Source organism: Eleginops maclovinus, chromosome 4, assembly GCF_036324505.1.
Source record: "Eleginops maclovinus isolate JMC-PN-2008 ecotype Puerto Natales chromosome 4, JC_Emac_rtc_rv5, whole genome shotgun sequence".
In the NCBI taxonomy this organism is placed as follows: Eukaryota; Metazoa; Chordata; class Actinopteri; order Perciformes; family Eleginopidae; genus Eleginops; species Eleginops maclovinus.
Window position 1 is genome coordinate 20,620,250 of NC_086352.1, and position 17,338 is coordinate 20,637,587.

Here is a 17,338-nt window from a genome sequence, read left to right on the forward strand (position 1 = left end):
ATTTTACTCTATGATGTTCATACAACTGCTTTTATTTTTGTTTAAATAGCATTTTCACTGTAGAGGAAGGTTGAAACTCAAAAGGCAGACACCTCTCACCATTGTACACATACTGGCAGTTAGTGAAAGTGAAAAATGAAAACTAAAGACAAGTTCAATATACAACACATGATAAAAAATACAATAAGTCCTGAAGCTCTATATTCTGGCATTCATTCTTCAGAAATCTGGAAAATGATACATTACAGAGGGAAGTAAAATAACACTGGAGCCCTTTTGGCATTCTCAGACAATGCTCCTGACATTCTCTCTTTTAATTGTGTTTTCATTTGCTCAGCACCTATCAAATCAAATTAAAAATTGAGTCCCCAAAGATGTACGACCCTTGGATCCATGGATATTGCTCTGGCAGACTCCCCCTTCCGTTTTCAAGATAAGAATTGTGTCTTTGTTACCCAAATGTTTTTAGGAAGCAGATGAAGTGAAGAGAAGTGCAGAGCCTCAGATTACTGGATCAAATTAAATGTGCAGGAAACCTCAGTGAGCAGAAGGTAGTGTTTTTCTGTCTTCTATAAAGCATTGTACAGTCACATTATTTACATACTCAGTATATTACAGCGCACTCTTTTTACTCTCAGTAGCTTGTGTCGTGCGTTCAATTCAGTGCTCACTCTCTCCTAATGGAGAGGGCACTTTCCCGTCTGTGCTTCTGAGACTAATCTATCATCATGTGAGGATTATTGAGAATCAGGGTGTCAGTCAAATCTTTAAAAGACTGTCGTACTGCAGAATGCACAGGTGGAAATGCATAGTGTTTTAACTGCAATGCAAAGCATTATCTGTTTGTGTGTTACAGTACTGCACCTGTGTGATATGATTCACCTATTTGGAGGGAAGCTGCTGTGAAGTTTGGGTTGGTTGTTCTTTGTAGGCACACGGTTGATTTTTAAGGTTGCAGGCAGACATGGAGTGCTGCTTTGGTGGGGAGGAAATTGGCTTCACGCGCAGTCCATTGCTACCTGCAACAATGTGCAAAGTTTTCTACAGAACACAAAGTTGTGCCTAACACCAGGCCGCCCTGCGGGGGTGACAGAGGGGGCTGATCTTGTAAGGAACAAATAAGGTGGATTTAGTCCCCAATCAACCCCTAAAATCATGATGAATCAAACACTCTCGGAGATCTGAGCAATGTTCAGTGATTTCCTTTGAATAAGGGAAGCCGATGAAACGCTTATGATCTGGTCCCCATTTTTTTTCTACATGAGCGGGGTCGTTGTGTAGAGTGGAAGTAAGCAACATGACCGCAGCTCTATCAGCGGAGTTGCCGCAGCAAAGAGTCACTGTGCCTACAAAGTTCCCGTCAAACCTGCATTAAGCACAGGACGCCAGACGTAGTATGCTGACCCCAGACCAACCATTGGACATAGCTTTAGATAAGGCCCTGTGTGTTCTTATGGGCTTACAGGCTGTGATGCATGGGCAGTATTTCAGGCAATGTTGTACAGGGGACATAGATGATTGGCTTATTAACTCCTTATGGAGTCATTAGACGGAGAATACTGTGAAAATCCCTGCCAGTGCCTGTAGGCAGCAGTGTCGTCACAGTAAAGGGACATGGGGGATCCTGGTCTAAGGCTTTAGCTGAACCACGAAACCTGGCATAGCTTTTATGTGTGTTTTACCTTCCAATCAAAATCATCTCCCCACTGGTCAAAGCTTTTATAAATATATTGGAAATAATCCCCACTGCCTCTATGAACTGCTAATGCATCATTTGCTCTGGTCACTGGCGAGAGTCCAGCAGGGGGCAGGAGTGCGAGCGGATGTCATTGTGTTTGTGGATGGCCTGGTCCAAGTCCAGAGGGTGTCCGTTAACACTGACCTCCATGCAGCCGCTGTAGGGCGCCGACACCAGCGTGGTCACCAGAGGAACATCTGAGGGGAGAAACAACAACATGTCATCCAGCAGAAAACAAGATGCACTGTGTAGGACACGTAACTTTCCAGTGTGTGGACAGTATTAGTCAGCATGTTGAATCAGACTCAGTAAACCCTAACACGTAGCGCTTTCATCAAGTATAGAAGTATAGATCCATACGAGGCTTATTTTTTGTCGATTTATAAATGGCACACATTTGCATAATGATGCATAATTACCAGTCATGATTTATGCGTATTTTTATTAACTGAACAAGACGGTCTGACAGAGATTTTAATCTTTACCTCATTCAACTGATCTGGTTAATTAAAACTGGATATTACAAGGGTTGTGTGCCTGTGGAATTAAGAAATCTAAATGTGCAAAATGTTATCTTGCCTAGTTCTAGACCACAATGTACTGACTTCAAAAGCATGAATAACCTACACTAGAGTGCATATGTGTGTTCTTGCTATAAGACGGTATTCTTACATACTGAAAAGAGAAACATTTCCGAGTATTATTATTATATTTCACTGTGCCAATTTTGAACCCTCCACTGTAAGTGTGTAGCATCTGTACAACACTTTCCGCAAATAAATTGCTACATACTGCATGAATAACATCCTGTTAAATGTGTTTATAGTATGCGTGTATCCTCACCAGGAAGGCCTCCTACAAAGATGCTGGACTGTGAAAAGATGTCAAAAGGAATATCAGCGTCTTCACTACGTCCAGACTTGCTGTCGACCAGCAGCAGGGTTTGGTTTCCTGAGATCGTCACCTGGATGTCATGACTGTCCCCGTCACACAGGGGTGCAGGAGAGTTGGCAACAATGACATCACCTATAGACACCAGAATATACTGAAGACACATAAAAGGTTGGTTAACAGATCAAACACAGACAACAATCATACACAAGTTGAGCTTTTAAATACTTACATCTCGCCATTCATCGGTGCCGGGATGGTAGTCGGCCAGCACGATGGAGAGAGGGACTCTGTCCTGGTGAACAAGTGCAAACAGGACTCCGATGGCTGAGGTTGGACGCAGGGTCAACTGTATGCTAAGGTTCTGGGATTCTGTAGTGAAGATAACAGGAAGTAGGAGAAAAGCAGGCCATGGACTTTATCAACAGAAGTATGGCAATGATGGGAACCGACAAACACTCCCCCATTCAAATTAAACATCAACTACTTAAATAAAAAGCAATTAAGCTCGGACGTGCGGAACACTCCCATACCTTCATACACTGCACCACAGCTGATGTTGAAGAGAGCGAAGCCTGTGCCGGGGTAATACGCTCCAGGAACCTCGGTGCTGAAACACTGCATGTTGTCATTGGACCGAACGGTTTCTTGTATGGAAGTATCTTCGCCTGTCAACCACTTCCACTCCTTCATACAGCCGTCCATACGGGGGTTCACCTACGCAAATGTAGTCAAAACAATCTGTCAGTATATATCACTTTAGCAATCAAAACAATCTCAATTTCAGCCCTAATGGGTGTTTCAAACTTGGATTTTCTTCAAATGCTAAGGATTCAAAGAGAAAGATGTACTTTTATTAATCGAGAATTCTGCATTTGACCCATCCTAGCATTAGGAGCAGTGGGCTGCCATATGTACGGCGCCCGGGGAGCAGTGTAGGGAACGGTGCCTTGCTCAGGGACAACACAGTTGCACTTGGTCTTTTGGGGACTTGGACCTTCCAGTTCCCAGGCCAAGCCCCGAACCACTTTGCCACCACTGCCCACATTCTTTCTCTTTCATGAAAACTTGGCTACTTTCCTATCATCATGCTGACAGAAAGACAAATTGAGCAGATTGCCTCACTCCTTCCACCGAAGTGAAAATATACAAGCACATAGAAATAAACACCTGATTGAAGAGGCCGTCCTCTCTGAATGGGACTCCTCCCACGGTGAGGTTGAGTTCATGCATGCCTTTCTTCAGCGTAAACAGATCACCATTTACTGCAATCTTCATGACGGCTTCCCTGTCAATCTTAATCACCAGACTCCGCCCCTGCTCCTCCACCGAGATCTGAAGAGAAAAACAAGACATTCAAAGAAGCGTTCGGCTGTTGAAGCTAATGTAGAAGCATGTTACTGTTCAGAAACGTCTTACCTTTCTCCACTGGCCGTCACTGACGATGGGTCCGCTGCTGGTGACCCTGCTGACTGTGCCGTATTTCAGCTGAAGCTCCAGCCGCCCATTGTGCATTGCCAGCACGATCCAGGAGCTGTTAAGGTGACCCCCGGCGAAGAAGATCACCCCTTCAGGGTCGTAGGTGCGGAAGTCAAACTCTGCAGAAAAGCTGGAAGGTGGGGAACAGTTTATTTCAATTATTTTTTGTACGACAAATATAATCAAGAATAAAAATGAAAAAAGAAGAAAGACCAAATCTGAAGAAAAACCTTTGAGTGACCAAAATAATTGTATCTGCTATCCACTTGGCGCAGAAACAAGTGGGCGGCAGATACAATTAGACCTTTATTTCTAGCTGTAACAACTTTTCAGGAACTCCTTTCCCTAAAAGACATTAAAACAAGAGACTGTTCAGCCCACTGTTGACTTTATTACAAACATGCCCATTAAATAACAAAAATATCATCAAAAACTTAATGATAGGCCAAATCTCCAATTAGTTCATCTTCTAATGCATATAAATCATCAAATATGCAAAAAGTTAGGCAACAGGTTTGGAGTTTAATGCAGTCTTGGGCAGCATTGAGATGCCAGAGAAATACTTTAAGGAATAAATAAATCACCCATAAAATCTTGTAATACTTGAAGTCAATTCTTTAGGACCTCCTTAGACTGGTCTTCTCAGGACTTACCAGCAGGTTACAAGAAGTGTATTTTTAACCACTTATCTGTTTTCAAACTTACGGTAACTAAGGCATGAGTGCAGAGCTGATTTTTGTTAGGAGACAACTGTTGACAGTGTTGAGCATCGTTCTTACCCAGTTTGAATCCGGCGGCGGAAACGCAGCCTCACCACTGGCACGCCGCTGAACATGCGGCCCAGGTAGAGCGAGCGAGAGTTCCTCTTCAGAGACGGCGACATGCAGGGGGTTATCGGCTGTGAAAACACAAACAGAAAACTGTGGATAACGCATGCTGCTACATCATGACAACCATTGGATTCTTCAATTACTTAACAAATCAGGAATGGAGTAAATGGTTCATATTGAACAACATAAGTTGATGAAATAGCTGGTTAATATTGGCCACAGATCATGTGTTTCACCTTACAGCTCCTGAGGTCCTGGCCCAGCTTCATGCCCTGACGACCATCACAGAAGCAACGGAAACTCCCCGGCGTGTTCAGACACTCCTCTGCACACACACCCGCCTCACACTCATCCACATCTGATGGGGGCAGAGCAGGTTGATGAAGTTTAGTAGAGGTGAGATAAAATATGTGTGAGGTATATAAGCTACAACAACAGAGAGAGTTTATGTGTTTTCAGTTCAATTTGTGAAGGAAGTCAAAACACTTAAAGAGCCAAAAAGCATTGAGCGTTAAAAAAACATCAATGTCTTTTCTGTCAACATATCAAGGAATGCAAACAACATTTGAGTTAAGTGGTGTTGGACGTTGACTGGGTGGTATCTCCCCGCTCCATGTACAACCGTACATGGCCATGAGCGAGTTAGCTAAAAAAACATTAGGTCTCAAGAGGAGGGACAAAGAGGTTATGAAAAGTCTGGTTTCCACAGCCAAGCAAAACTGAGCAGGAGTGGAAAATGACTTTGCTTTAAGTCAGTGAGTTCTTATTTAATATTTACCAACAGACATAATGTTGTGGTTATTTATCTTAGAATGTCATCTTATCGAATAACAGACAGTATGGCATTGGTCTTGAATATTCTTCCATTCTTGAGTATGATAGTGTAGCGAGCAGTGAGTCTTTGCTGCTCGGGACAAGGTGAGAGTAAACTTGTTTGACATACAGGACAGTATCATATTTGTACATGGTGGGCTCTTAAAATCACATTTACTAAGGTAAGTTGAATTCGAGGATTGGGAATGTTGCTCAATGCATATAAAGCCAGACTTAGTGAGTCAAAGGTGAACACTTGTCTCACCTATGGCATATCTATTGTGTTGGTTAATTCTGATTGTTGTCCTTTAAATAACCTCATTCATTTCTGCCCTGACCACATTTGAAATGAAAAAGGTAGTCTGAAAAGGTCTGTGTACCAGACATAGGTGAATCAGAGTGGTCACTGTATTTTCCTGGGAAAAAAACTGTTTTCTAAGGCAGGGAGAGCATGACCTGTTACCCAGTTAAACAGAATGTCTCCAGATATCTTTGCATTCCTTTCGTGACCCCACAACACAGCTGCATCAAGTCCTGCTGCGGCTGAAGCTGCTCCTCAGTCAGTTATCATGAAACTATGTGTGTTTGTTTGTATACACACTTACCAACACAGCTTTTGGTTTCGTTGTCGTAGACATATCCGATATCACACAAGCAATCATAGCTGCCCTCCTTATTCTCACATCGCGCTGTTCCACACACACCTGGGTCCTCACACTCATCCACATCTGAAGGAAACAAAATGAATGTCAGTTGGCGGTTAGAGTCTTCTTGGAATCAGGACCAAAAACACTATACAGTCGACTCCTCAGCTGGAACGATAATCTGAGCTGGTTATTTGTGCCTTTATTCATTAGTGTCAGAAATATAATTTGTCAGAAAACGGGAAAGTGGGAAAATAGAATCAGCCAAAAAAAGATTGCTGGTAAATTCTCGTTGTGATTTGTTAAAGGCAAATGGCTTGTAGCGTTGGAATGTGGCAGTTTGGCTCCTCTTTGTGTTTCCTGCACCCGGTGATCCCTGCCGCTGATGCTGAGAAATATGTCATTTATTTTGCAAGTTTGTACACAGCACCCAAACCGTAACAATACAAACCCGGAAGAACATTGGCAAACTTTCCCCTTTAGCTATACTTGAATCAAAATGACCTTATTAAAACACTTAACCCAAAGCCGCTTTAAAATTAGGCCAACAGATTCATTTGTTTCAAACTGTGGTAAGTACACTATTTATAACAAACAAATGATATACTTGTTAAAGCAATATGTATACAGTAAAATACAGAATCTGTCACAGTAAAATGAATATTTACATTAAAGACACAATTTTAAAAGCAATTAAATGCAAATGTCAATGTGTCTTAATCATGGTTCATGGGTTTAATAATGATTCCTTGCAAAACGTGAGTTTGTAATACTAGACCTGGTGAAAATATATTATCTAAACCATGTATTCTTTATGGAAATAAAATTATAATTATGTCACGGGAGAGAAAAACACTGCCATTGGATTACTAAAGGGGCCGCAGCCACAGACATTTTCCAAATTAGAAACTGGATTCAAAAAGATTGAAAGATAGACTGATTTGAACAAAGTGTTGTTTCCATCCATCTTCTCCCGCTTTTCCGCCAGGGTCGCGGAGGTAACAGCTCCAGCAGAGAGCCCCAAACTTTCCTTTCCCTGGCCACATCCACCAGCTCTGACTGGGGGATTCCAAGGCGCTCCCAGGCCAGTGAAGAGATATAATCCCTCCACCTGGTCCTAGGTCTACCCCTCGGTCTCTTCACAGCTGGACGTGCCTGGAACACCTCCCTAGGGAGGCGCCCAGGTGGCATCCTCACTAGGTGCCCGAACCACCTCAACTGGCTCCTTTCAACGCGAAGGAGCAGTGGTTCTACTCCGAGTCCCTCCCGGATGACTGAACTTCTCACCTTATCCCTAAGGGAGATGCCAGCCACCCTGCGGAGAAATCCCATTTCGGCCGCTTGTATCCGCGATCTCGTTCTTTCGGACATGACCCATCCTTCATGACCATAGGTGAGGGTAGGAACGAAGATGGCCCGGTAGACAGAGAGCTTTGCCTTCTGGCTCAGCTCTCTTTTCGTCACAACGGTGCGGTAAAGCGACTGCAGTACCGCTCCCGCTGCTCCGATTCTCCGGCCCATCTCACGCTCCATTGTTCCCTCACTCGAGAACAAGACCCCGAGATACTTGAACTCCTTCACTTGGGGTAAGGCTTCATTCCCTACCTGGAGTGGACAATCCATCGGTTTCCTGCTGAGAACCATGGCCTCAGATTTGGAGGTGCTGATCCTCATCCCAGCCGCTTCACACTCGGCCGCGAACCGATCCAGTGAGTGCTGAAGGTCACAGACCGATGAAGCCATTAGAACCACATCATCTGCAAAAAGCAGTGGTGCAATCCTTAGCCCACCGAACTGCAAACCCCCTCCCCCACGACTACGCCTCGAAATCCTGTCCATGAATATCACAAACAGGATTGGTGACAAAGCGCAGCCCTGGCGGAGGCCAACCCTCACCGGAAAACGGTCCGACGTGCTGCCGAGGACCCGGACACAGCTCTCGCTTTGGGAGTACAGAGATACTGGATCAGGATGGCCCTGAGTAAAGACCCCCTCACCCCATACTCCCGCAGCACCTCCCACAGTATCTCCCTGGGAACCCGGTCATACGCCTTCTCCAAATCCACAAAGCACATGTAGACCGGATGAGCGTACTCCCAGGCCCCCTCCAGGATCCTTGCGAGAGTGAAAAGCTGGTCCGTCGTTCCACGACCAGGACGAAAACCGCATTGTTCCTCTTCAATCTGAGGTTCGACAATCGGCCGGACCCTCCTTTCCAGCACCTTAGAGTAAACTTTCCCGGGGAGGCTGAGTAATGTGATGCCTCTGTAATTGGCACACACCCTCTGATCCCCCTTTTTAAAGAGAGGAACCACCACCCCGGTCTGCCACTCCTTCGGTACTGTTTCCGACTTCCACGCAATGTTGACGAGACGTGTCAACCATGACAGTCCCTCAACACCCAGAGCCTTCAGCATTTCTGGGCGGATCTCATCCACCCCCGGGGCTTTGCCACTGTGGAGCTGTTTAACTACCTCAGTGACTTCCCCCCGTGAGATTGGAATTGATCCCCCTTCATACTCCAGCTCCGCCTCTAACATAGAGTGCGGAGTTGTCGGATTCAGGAGTTCCTCAAAGTGTTCCTTCCACCGCCCTAACACACTATCAGTTGAGGTCAACAGCGCCCCATCCTTACTGTACACAGCTTGGATGGTACCCTGCTTCCCCCTCCTGAGGTGCCGGACGGTTTTCCAGAACAACTTTGGTGCCGACTGAAAGTCCTTCTCCATGGCTTCTCCGAACTTCTCCCACACCCGCTGCTTTGCGTCGGCCACGGCTGAGGCTGCTGCCCTTCGGGCCTGTCGATACCTTGCAACTGCGTCAGGAGTACCCAGGGATAACATATCCCGGAAGGCCTCCTTCTTCAGTCGGACGGCTTCAATAACCACCGGTGTCCACCAGGAGGTTCGAGGGTTACCACCCCTTGAGGCACCTAAGACCTTGAGACCACAGCTCCCCGCCGCAGCTTCGGCAATAGAAGCTTTGAACACCGCCCACTCTGGTTCAATGTCCCCAGCCTCCACAGGGATGCCTGAAAAGCTCCGCCGGAGGTGTGAGTTGAAGGCTTCCTGGACATGGGACTCCTCCAGACGTTCCCAGTTCACCCGCACTACACGTTTGGGCTTACCAGGTCTGTCCAGAGGCTTCCCCCGCCACTCGACCCAACTCACCACCAGATGGTGATCAGTTGACAACTCCGCCCCTCTCTTCACCCGAGTGTCCAAAACATGCGGCCTCAGATCCAATGATACGATTACAAAATCGATCATGGACCTTCTGCCTAGGGTGCTCTGGTACCACGTACACTTATGAGCATCCTTATGTTCGAACATGGTGTTTGATATGGCCAATCCATGACTAGCACAGAAGTCCAGTAACAAACCACCACTCCGGTTCAGATCAGGGGGGCCGTTCCTCCCAATCACGCCCCTCCAAGTGTCTCCATCATTGCCCACGTGTGCGTTGAAGTCTCCCAGCAAGACTAAGGAGTCCCCTTCAGGAGCCCCATACAGGACTTCTTTCAGGGTCTCCAAGAAGGCCGAATACTCTGAACTGCTGTTTGGTGCATAAGCACACACAACAGTCAGAGTTTCCCCCCCATGACCCGCAGGCGTAGGGAGGCGACCCTCTCGTCCACTGGGGTAAACTCCAACAAAGCGGCACTCAACCGGGGGCTTGTGAGTATCCCCACACCCGCTCGGCGCCTCACACCTTGGGCAACTCCGGAGAAGAATAGAGTCCAACCCTTATCCAGAAGTAACGTTCCAGAGCCGACGCTGTGCGTAGAGGTGAGCCCCACCAGATCCAACTGGTAACGCTCCACCTCCCGCACAAGCTCCGGCTCCTTCCCCCCCAGAGAGGTGACATTCCACGTCCCCAAAGCCAACTTCTGTCGCCTGAGTCTGGTCCGTCGAGACCCTCTGCTTTCACTGCCACCCTTCTGGCAGCGCACCCGACCCCATCGTTGTTTCCCGTAGGTGGTGGGCCCGCGGGACGGAGAAGCGGAGGTGTTGCCCACGTTGCTTTTTCGGGCTGTGCCCGGCCGGGCTCCGTGGCAAGCCCGGCCACCAGACGCTCGCTGACGAGTCCTCCTTCTGGGCCTGGCTCCAGAAGGGGACCCCGGGCTTCCTCCGGGCCGGGTATCCTCGCTTCCAATTATGTTCATTCATGAAGTCTTTTTGAACCAATCTTAGTCTGGCCCCTTACCTGAGACCAATTTGCCATGGGAGACCCTACCAGGAACACAAGGTTCCAGACAACACAGCCCCCAGGTTCATCGGGGCACACAAACCTCTCCACCACGATAAGGTGCTGGTTCTCGGAAACCAGCACCTTATCAAAGTGTTGTTTGCAGCGACATATTGACATGAACAATGGAAGACATGCTCACCATTACACATGTGGCGTCCGACCAACATGTAGCCTCCGTGACAGGAGCAGCGGTAACTGCCCATAGTGTTGTTGCATATGTGGTCACACCCTACGTTTGTCTTGCTGCACTCATCGACATCTGCAAAAAAGACCATACAGTACAGTCAATGCAGGAAAAACATCATCATGGGCTGTGAAAACATTAGCTTATTTGGCTTCTGTTCAGCTTTTTCAGGACCATGGTGTGTTTAAACGGTTTTGAAGTTTACTTTTGAAATACTGACCAGGAGCACACAGGGTAAAGTTTGATACGGTTTGAAAAGCTCACCTAAATATTCTATTTGTACTTTGTTAAACACTTCACAAATAACTTACACCCTATGTCATAGTGGCTGTGTAGCAGCTGAGTGTTTAGGAAGAGTGCGGTCGTCAAGTGGAAAGGCTTAGCCCGAGTCAAACTGAATCTGTCGGGGTTTCCTCTCGCAGTAAGGTGGCAGGATGAGTCACAGTGGAAATGATGCTGTGCCATAAACCAACAAGTCTTCCTCTCCCTCAGTGTTTCTTTTTGTAGTTCCTGCATGTAAACTTCATATTTGTCAGCTCAGAGTCCTTGCTGTGACATTCAATGTAAGCCTGTTCTCATATCCATACACAGTGACTAGCTTTGACCTCTAATGAGACAAATAGATTGCTGTTTTGAGTTCCCGCACACGCAGCTCATATTGACCTGACACACAATTCACACATCATTATTAGCTGCAGCAGTAACAGTTGATATTAAAGAGGCTTGTCAACAACAGCAGCTGCAATTGCAAGATAAGAGTGAAAGATAACACTAGGTTAGAGTTCTAAAAGGTCAAAATAAAAACGTTCACATCAACAGAATTAGAAACAATGAAATTATTTGACGGTAAATGACTATTAGAAGCGACGGGAAGCCAGATCTTTCTATCAGTATACAGGACAGGCTGTCAGAAGCAAGGTTATGAAATGTATTGAGTGAGGCTGGAGATGACACAGAGTGACAGTGCAAGAATTCAACCTTGGCCGAACTATAGCACAGAGTGTCCAAATGTTTATAGCGATGTCAGTACCTTTCTCACATCTGGCTCCTGCCCAGCCTGTGAAACAGTGACAGAGGAAGTCGCCCTTTTTGTCCTCGCAGCGCACTGTACCTCTGGGATTACAGGGAGAAGGAGAGCACTGATCCGGTATATCTTCAAGTGAGAGAAAAACATAAACAAGAACACACAGAGAGAGAAAGGGTTATTTCTGCTTTAAAATTGAGTCTAGACAAACCAGATGCATACAGGCATTATAACAGACTGGATATTGATACCAGACAGAGGAAGGGCGTCTCTTAGGTTCTGCACATCAGGAGTTCAATATAAATAGCTTTAAGCTGGCTAAGCCTTCCAGCCTGATATGCACTGATTCCGTCCTTCCCAGCATACCTGTCCTCTAGCTAAAAACAAACACATGGATATTCAACTCTTTTGAATGTCCTTTTTTTCCAAAACATATTTTCACTTGAGCCCTCTCTTTCATGCCAAGGTTGTGTAAGTGAATTTTTTCTCTCCCAAATGCAATTTTGTTTTCCTAGCAGCCGAGTGTGACAGCTCGACATGTCTGGGCATGTTCGCTGGATATCATAGAGAGCAAAGGACAGTGTGTGGAGAGGATTAGGGGAACAGGGCGGAAATAAGCTCACATGTGAAATACAAAGGCACAACTTTACCAATGAATGATTCACAACACTGTATAATACATGCCCTTACTGTAATTAGTTACTGACATTTATTAACAATTCACATGTGTTCTTTCAGAGCCCATTGACAGCAGGCTCAGTCTACTAACATGAGTGCTACACATAGTGGCAAAATAAAACCATTATAAATTGCATGCTCCTGCTGTGAGATGTTCTGGAGATACATTCTAATGACTAGTGGATAACAACACAAACAAGAGGTGGACCTAACAAAAGGAGAAGAAAAAAGGAAGGCGATCACCAATTAGAAACAAAGAAATAGGAGAAAAAAAAATCTGTATATATGTCACCTTCTAAGGGGAGGGTAACCGCAGGACTCTCACTAGTTTTGTAGGCGTAAAAATGTAAAGATCCAAACAGTGCGACTACATTTTATTATATTTAATAAAGCAGACACTTTGGGCTACCACAATGGCAATTTCAATAAGGCCCTGAAGGTTTACAGGAGCAATTCTTGTCACTTTCAGTAAATGCGAGGCCATGGGAATATTTGTGTTTGATGATTGTATTTTCCGCAAAAGACCCCGAAAACATTCAAGTGTGTAAACCGCAGGCTAAGGGAACAGGGAGGAGGAGAAGGAGAATAAACATTGTCTGCTGTGCTTTTGGTATGTGCAAATATGAAGCTGATACTGTGTGTTTCCATAACATGACATCTAGATGAAGTATTCCATAAAACGAATAAGTGGAATGTCATGATTACTTTAAAACCAGTGTACCACCCACCATGAGTCTGCAGTGAGGCGAGAGACAGATGGGAAGAGAGCTGCAGTGAGAGAAAGAAAAGGGATGGGAGAGAGATAGCTGCTGAGCTGTCGTTTCATGATGCTGCAGTTGAGTCATGAAACCCCCCCTCGAGGTTCTTCAGCCAATAGCAAAGAAACCGGTTGCTCTCTCGTATCCTCATGCAGCAGAAACCCCGTGCTCCATTCACGTCAGTCCTTTCTTTTCACGTCACTGCTCCACTAAGCAAGCTCAGGAAGACGCTGGTGCAGTCACGCAGAGAGAGGGAGTATGTGACGACAAAAGGGGTGTGTCACCCATTCACCAATCTGCAGCATCACTGTAGCAAAGTGCTGCAATATTACTCACCGACACCTATACATCACACAGTTCACTCAGGCTACTTCAAAGTCACATACTCAGGTGTCACGCTGCAAGAACTGACCTGGAGTTGCCTAAGAAATTCAGCATTTCTTTTCAGCTGCGTCCTTTTCTTTTTCTGCCTAAAGAGTGTGCCTCAGTGTGATGCAGAGAGGTGATACTGCAGTGCAGCCCAACCCCACACTGGAACTAGGTGCCTCTCTCTATACATAATACTACTTACACAGCACAGAGAAAAGACAGACTGAAAGGTGAGAAAAAAAGACTCCCCTCCAAAATACATTGGTAGACAGATAAGACGGCATAAAACTTACTATGGACACACGTTATCAGATCCTGTTTCTTCTTTTCAGCATCTCCAAACTTCTCCATACAGGCTAGACAGAAACAACAATTAAAACCAAAGGATTACAGATATAGTCTATCAGACCAGATGTTTTAGATATAGTAGATATGAAAAGATTTATGCAACTTTAGATAACTTACCTAAATACTTGGGATAGAAGTAGTCCTAAATCAGGGGGAACATGTGGAAAGAGAAGAGGATAAAGTGACACAGGCGTATAAAACAAAAATCTAAACAGAACAAAAATATTTAAATAAATGAATACGGTTAGTACGGGAAGTTCTGCTAATACTTGACATAATCTAGGATTTGGTTTTGCCTCATGCCTCATCTCTGTGCTTACACTCAGGGGAGTGCAAAAAGACTCATAAACAATCATTAATTCTGACATGTGTATGTGTTTAATGTCTAGAGAAAGATTACAGTATGATTTATCTGTAATCTGTGTGTGTGTGAGCTATCTCTAACGGGTGCAGCCCTTTGCCAAAGGCTCCCTGAGAATTCTCTGCATTCCTGATAGTAGTAGCATCCCTCCCTCCTCCTGGCTGCAGTACTTCTCTACATGTAGGTCAAAACTTGGGGATGGTCTACCAATGGCAAAAATGGCTATGGAGGCACAGAGACTTTGGTGACCCGTTGCTGTAGAAGGAGCCAGACGCAGCAGGATCCTGTGAATGAGTTATTAGACACAAGTCATATGAAGCTAGGAGCCTTTTACACAAGTCTGATTCTAACTCAGAATGCATTAACAAATTATTTGCAGAAGGCAGTCATATTACCAGTTTGGGGCAATTAGTAAACTTGATCCTGACATAATAAAGCAGTTCTTTCGTCTAAAACATGAGAGCCCAGAAACACTGCATGCTCGCGTGTGTAGCTAAAAATAATCATGAGTATCAGGAACACCCTCTCCCTGCAGAGCCAGAAAGCTGCAGCAGTAGAAGAAAATGCAGAGTCAGAGACAGGCACTCTCAGAATGAATAATGCAGTTATGAATGAGACTGCAGCTTTGTGGCACGACATGGTATAAGACCACAGGCACATAATCACAACTCTGATAGTGATGTGCGTCCAGCTGACTCAAACTCACCTGACTTCCCCCTTTCCCCTGAACCCAGCTCAACTTTGCTTTAATCCTCCCTCCCTCAGCTTCCATGTCAGTCCACTGTGCTAATCTTATGATTAATCTCACATTCATCGATTGCCTCATTCACTCTTTCGCCGCAATTCACAACACTTCCTGAGTGCCGCCCTAATTACTGGAACACCAGCACATTGCTCACAAACAGGTAACGTTTTTTTTTTAATCCCTCACTTATAAATCAAGTAGTCAGAAAATAATAGATTCAACACTGTCAGGATACACTTGTTGACCTTATGTCTTAAAAGCTAACAATTCAAAGTGGTTTGGGCAAGAATAACATAATATAACTACTCAGTAAATACAGAATGTCTGTAGTGAACTTGAAGTACATGTTTTCTTTCACATTACATCATTTCTATCTCTGGGCCAGTATGCATATTCAGCATATGTTTCACATATTCAATTGGCTGCCGTCTTCACATCAAGGTTTCAAGGTTTCAAGGTTTTATTTGTCATATGCACAGCAGATACAACGTATATGTTGGCAATGAAAATCTTATGTCACATGGATGGAGAGGCAACTCTTTGCATTTATTAAAATGGAATAGAAACTAATCTGCAATATAGGGCTGTACATACTGTGCAAGTATAAAGAGAAGTGCAGTGTATTCACTGAAATTGTATTTCATAAACTAAGGCTTAGCCACGCTGATTCAGTGTCTGTCACAAGAGCAAACAAAATGAAGAGGAAAACATGCCAAGTCTTTGACATGTGAATAGTATGTGCACTGACAAGTATCAGGACTCATTGGAGCATGAACACCACGGGGCCAGACAATGAATCATTCTGCTGTTGCATTACACGTCATGAATTGACTGTCATTATCAACTTCCTGTCAATAATCAACATTGCAAAGTGACATTACGGTTCCATTTCAATTGGTAATAGTGTAGTCCAGACCTTCACCGACGACCTTTTAGGACTGACTAAATGCAGAGGTTGGACGTTATGGTGCTATAATTGTGTTTTGTTTTCTGCATGCAACCTAAGACTAAATACAATAACTTTGTAGTGGCGGTGTGGTGCAACAAACACATAATATACTCACAGTCTCCGGGTCGTTCTCAAACACTTCTCTGGCCTCCTCTTTGGAGCACTTTTCTTCCACACATTCCCTCTCCAAGTGACCCTGCTTCGTCTCCTCGAAAACTTGATTTGCTCTCCTGTGTCTGCTCAGAAACTGGTTTGCCTCTTGGGAAGACAACGAAACTAAAAAAAGAGACCCCAAAAGAACATATTAATTAACCTACAAGAGCATGAGAAGGTCAAACAACTCTGGATTTAAGCTTTATATTAGCCCTCAAAAACAAAAACATTTGAGAAAGGTTGCGAAACATCTACCGTTAATAACATCATCATCAGCCACACATGTCAAAGGGGACTTAGCGAGCTAGCTAGCCACCTAGCATGTGAGTGTTTACTTACTGCTGTCGGACCAGCGGACAAACAGCAGGATTAGCAGGGCTGCCGATGCAACGCACTTTGTCGGGGTCAGCAGCATTGTTTCGCCGCTGTGTCTGCTCCAAGCTTGAGAAACTTTCCTCCTGCTCCCTTTTAAAGTCCCACTATCCCCCTCTGTGTGTCTCTCAATGTCACCGAACCAAGGCTAAGAGCGAAACACACTGCAGGTATTCAGGTACTTCCGAACGTTGCTGCTTAACGTTTTGATGCAAAATCACCTAAACTGTCGTGTGATCCACCCGCATGTTCTTCATTAAACATGTGAACTAATCGATCGTTTTCGTTTCTCTGCGGTGCAGTGCGTCCCCCATAGCGGTCTGTACTTTATTTAGTGACCCTCCTCTCTTGTGTGAGCCCTCTCTGGCCGGGCTGAGTCCCCACTCTGCGGAGAAAGACAGCAGCAGCACGCCTCTTCTGCTTCAGGAGGGGGAGCAGCTCTGAAAAGTGCAGTCGGAGTTTGTAACCATGCCTCCCTCACTCCTTCAGAGTGTGTGTGTGTGTGTGTGTGTGTGTGTGTGTGTGTGTGTGTGTGTGCGTGTGCGTGTGCGTGCGCATGGGTTGTGCGTGCGAGTGGGTGTGTGTGTATAATCTCTGCTGCACAATGTTCAAACATTTTCTTAAATTTGTCGTGTCGATTAAAAACTCATAGATCAAAAATCATACTTGAGTAAAAGCACAAAAGTAACTTAAAGTGCCAACAGTAAAATTACTCATTACACAGATAATACATTTCAGAATCAAATATATT

General features: G+C 45.0%; 1 protein-coding gene across 2 annotated transcripts; it reads right to left on the reverse strand.

Moving 5' to 3' along the window:
- Positions 1-16: 16 nt before the first annotated feature.
- Positions 17-17,032, reverse strand: gas6 (growth arrest-specific 6). Of its 2 annotated transcripts, XM_063881240.1 has the most exons (15): positions 16,555-17,032; positions 16,178-16,338; positions 14,125-14,149; positions 13,953-14,015; positions 11,861-11,983; positions 10,786-10,905; positions 6,357-6,479; positions 5,175-5,296; positions 4,888-5,006; positions 4,049-4,238; positions 3,800-3,964; positions 3,163-3,346; positions 2,862-3,001; positions 2,582-2,783; positions 17-1,935 (listed from the first exon to the last, which is right to left on the reverse strand). In XM_063881240.1, the coding sequence occupies exons 1-15, from the start codon at positions 16,628-16,630 to the stop codon at positions 1,784-1,786; spliced, it is 1,965 nt and encodes a 654-aa protein (XP_063737310.1). In that variant the 5' UTR covers positions 16,631-17,032; the 3' UTR covers positions 17-1,783. The 2 variants fall into 2 exon arrangements, with proteins under 2 accessions (XP_063737310.1, XP_063737311.1); XM_063881241.1 differs by lacking the exons at positions 11,861-11,983; positions 13,953-14,015; positions 14,125-14,149; positions 16,178-16,338; positions 16,555-17,032 and adding an exon at positions 11,142-11,632.
- Between the last annotated feature and the right edge of the window lie 306 nt (positions 17,033-17,338).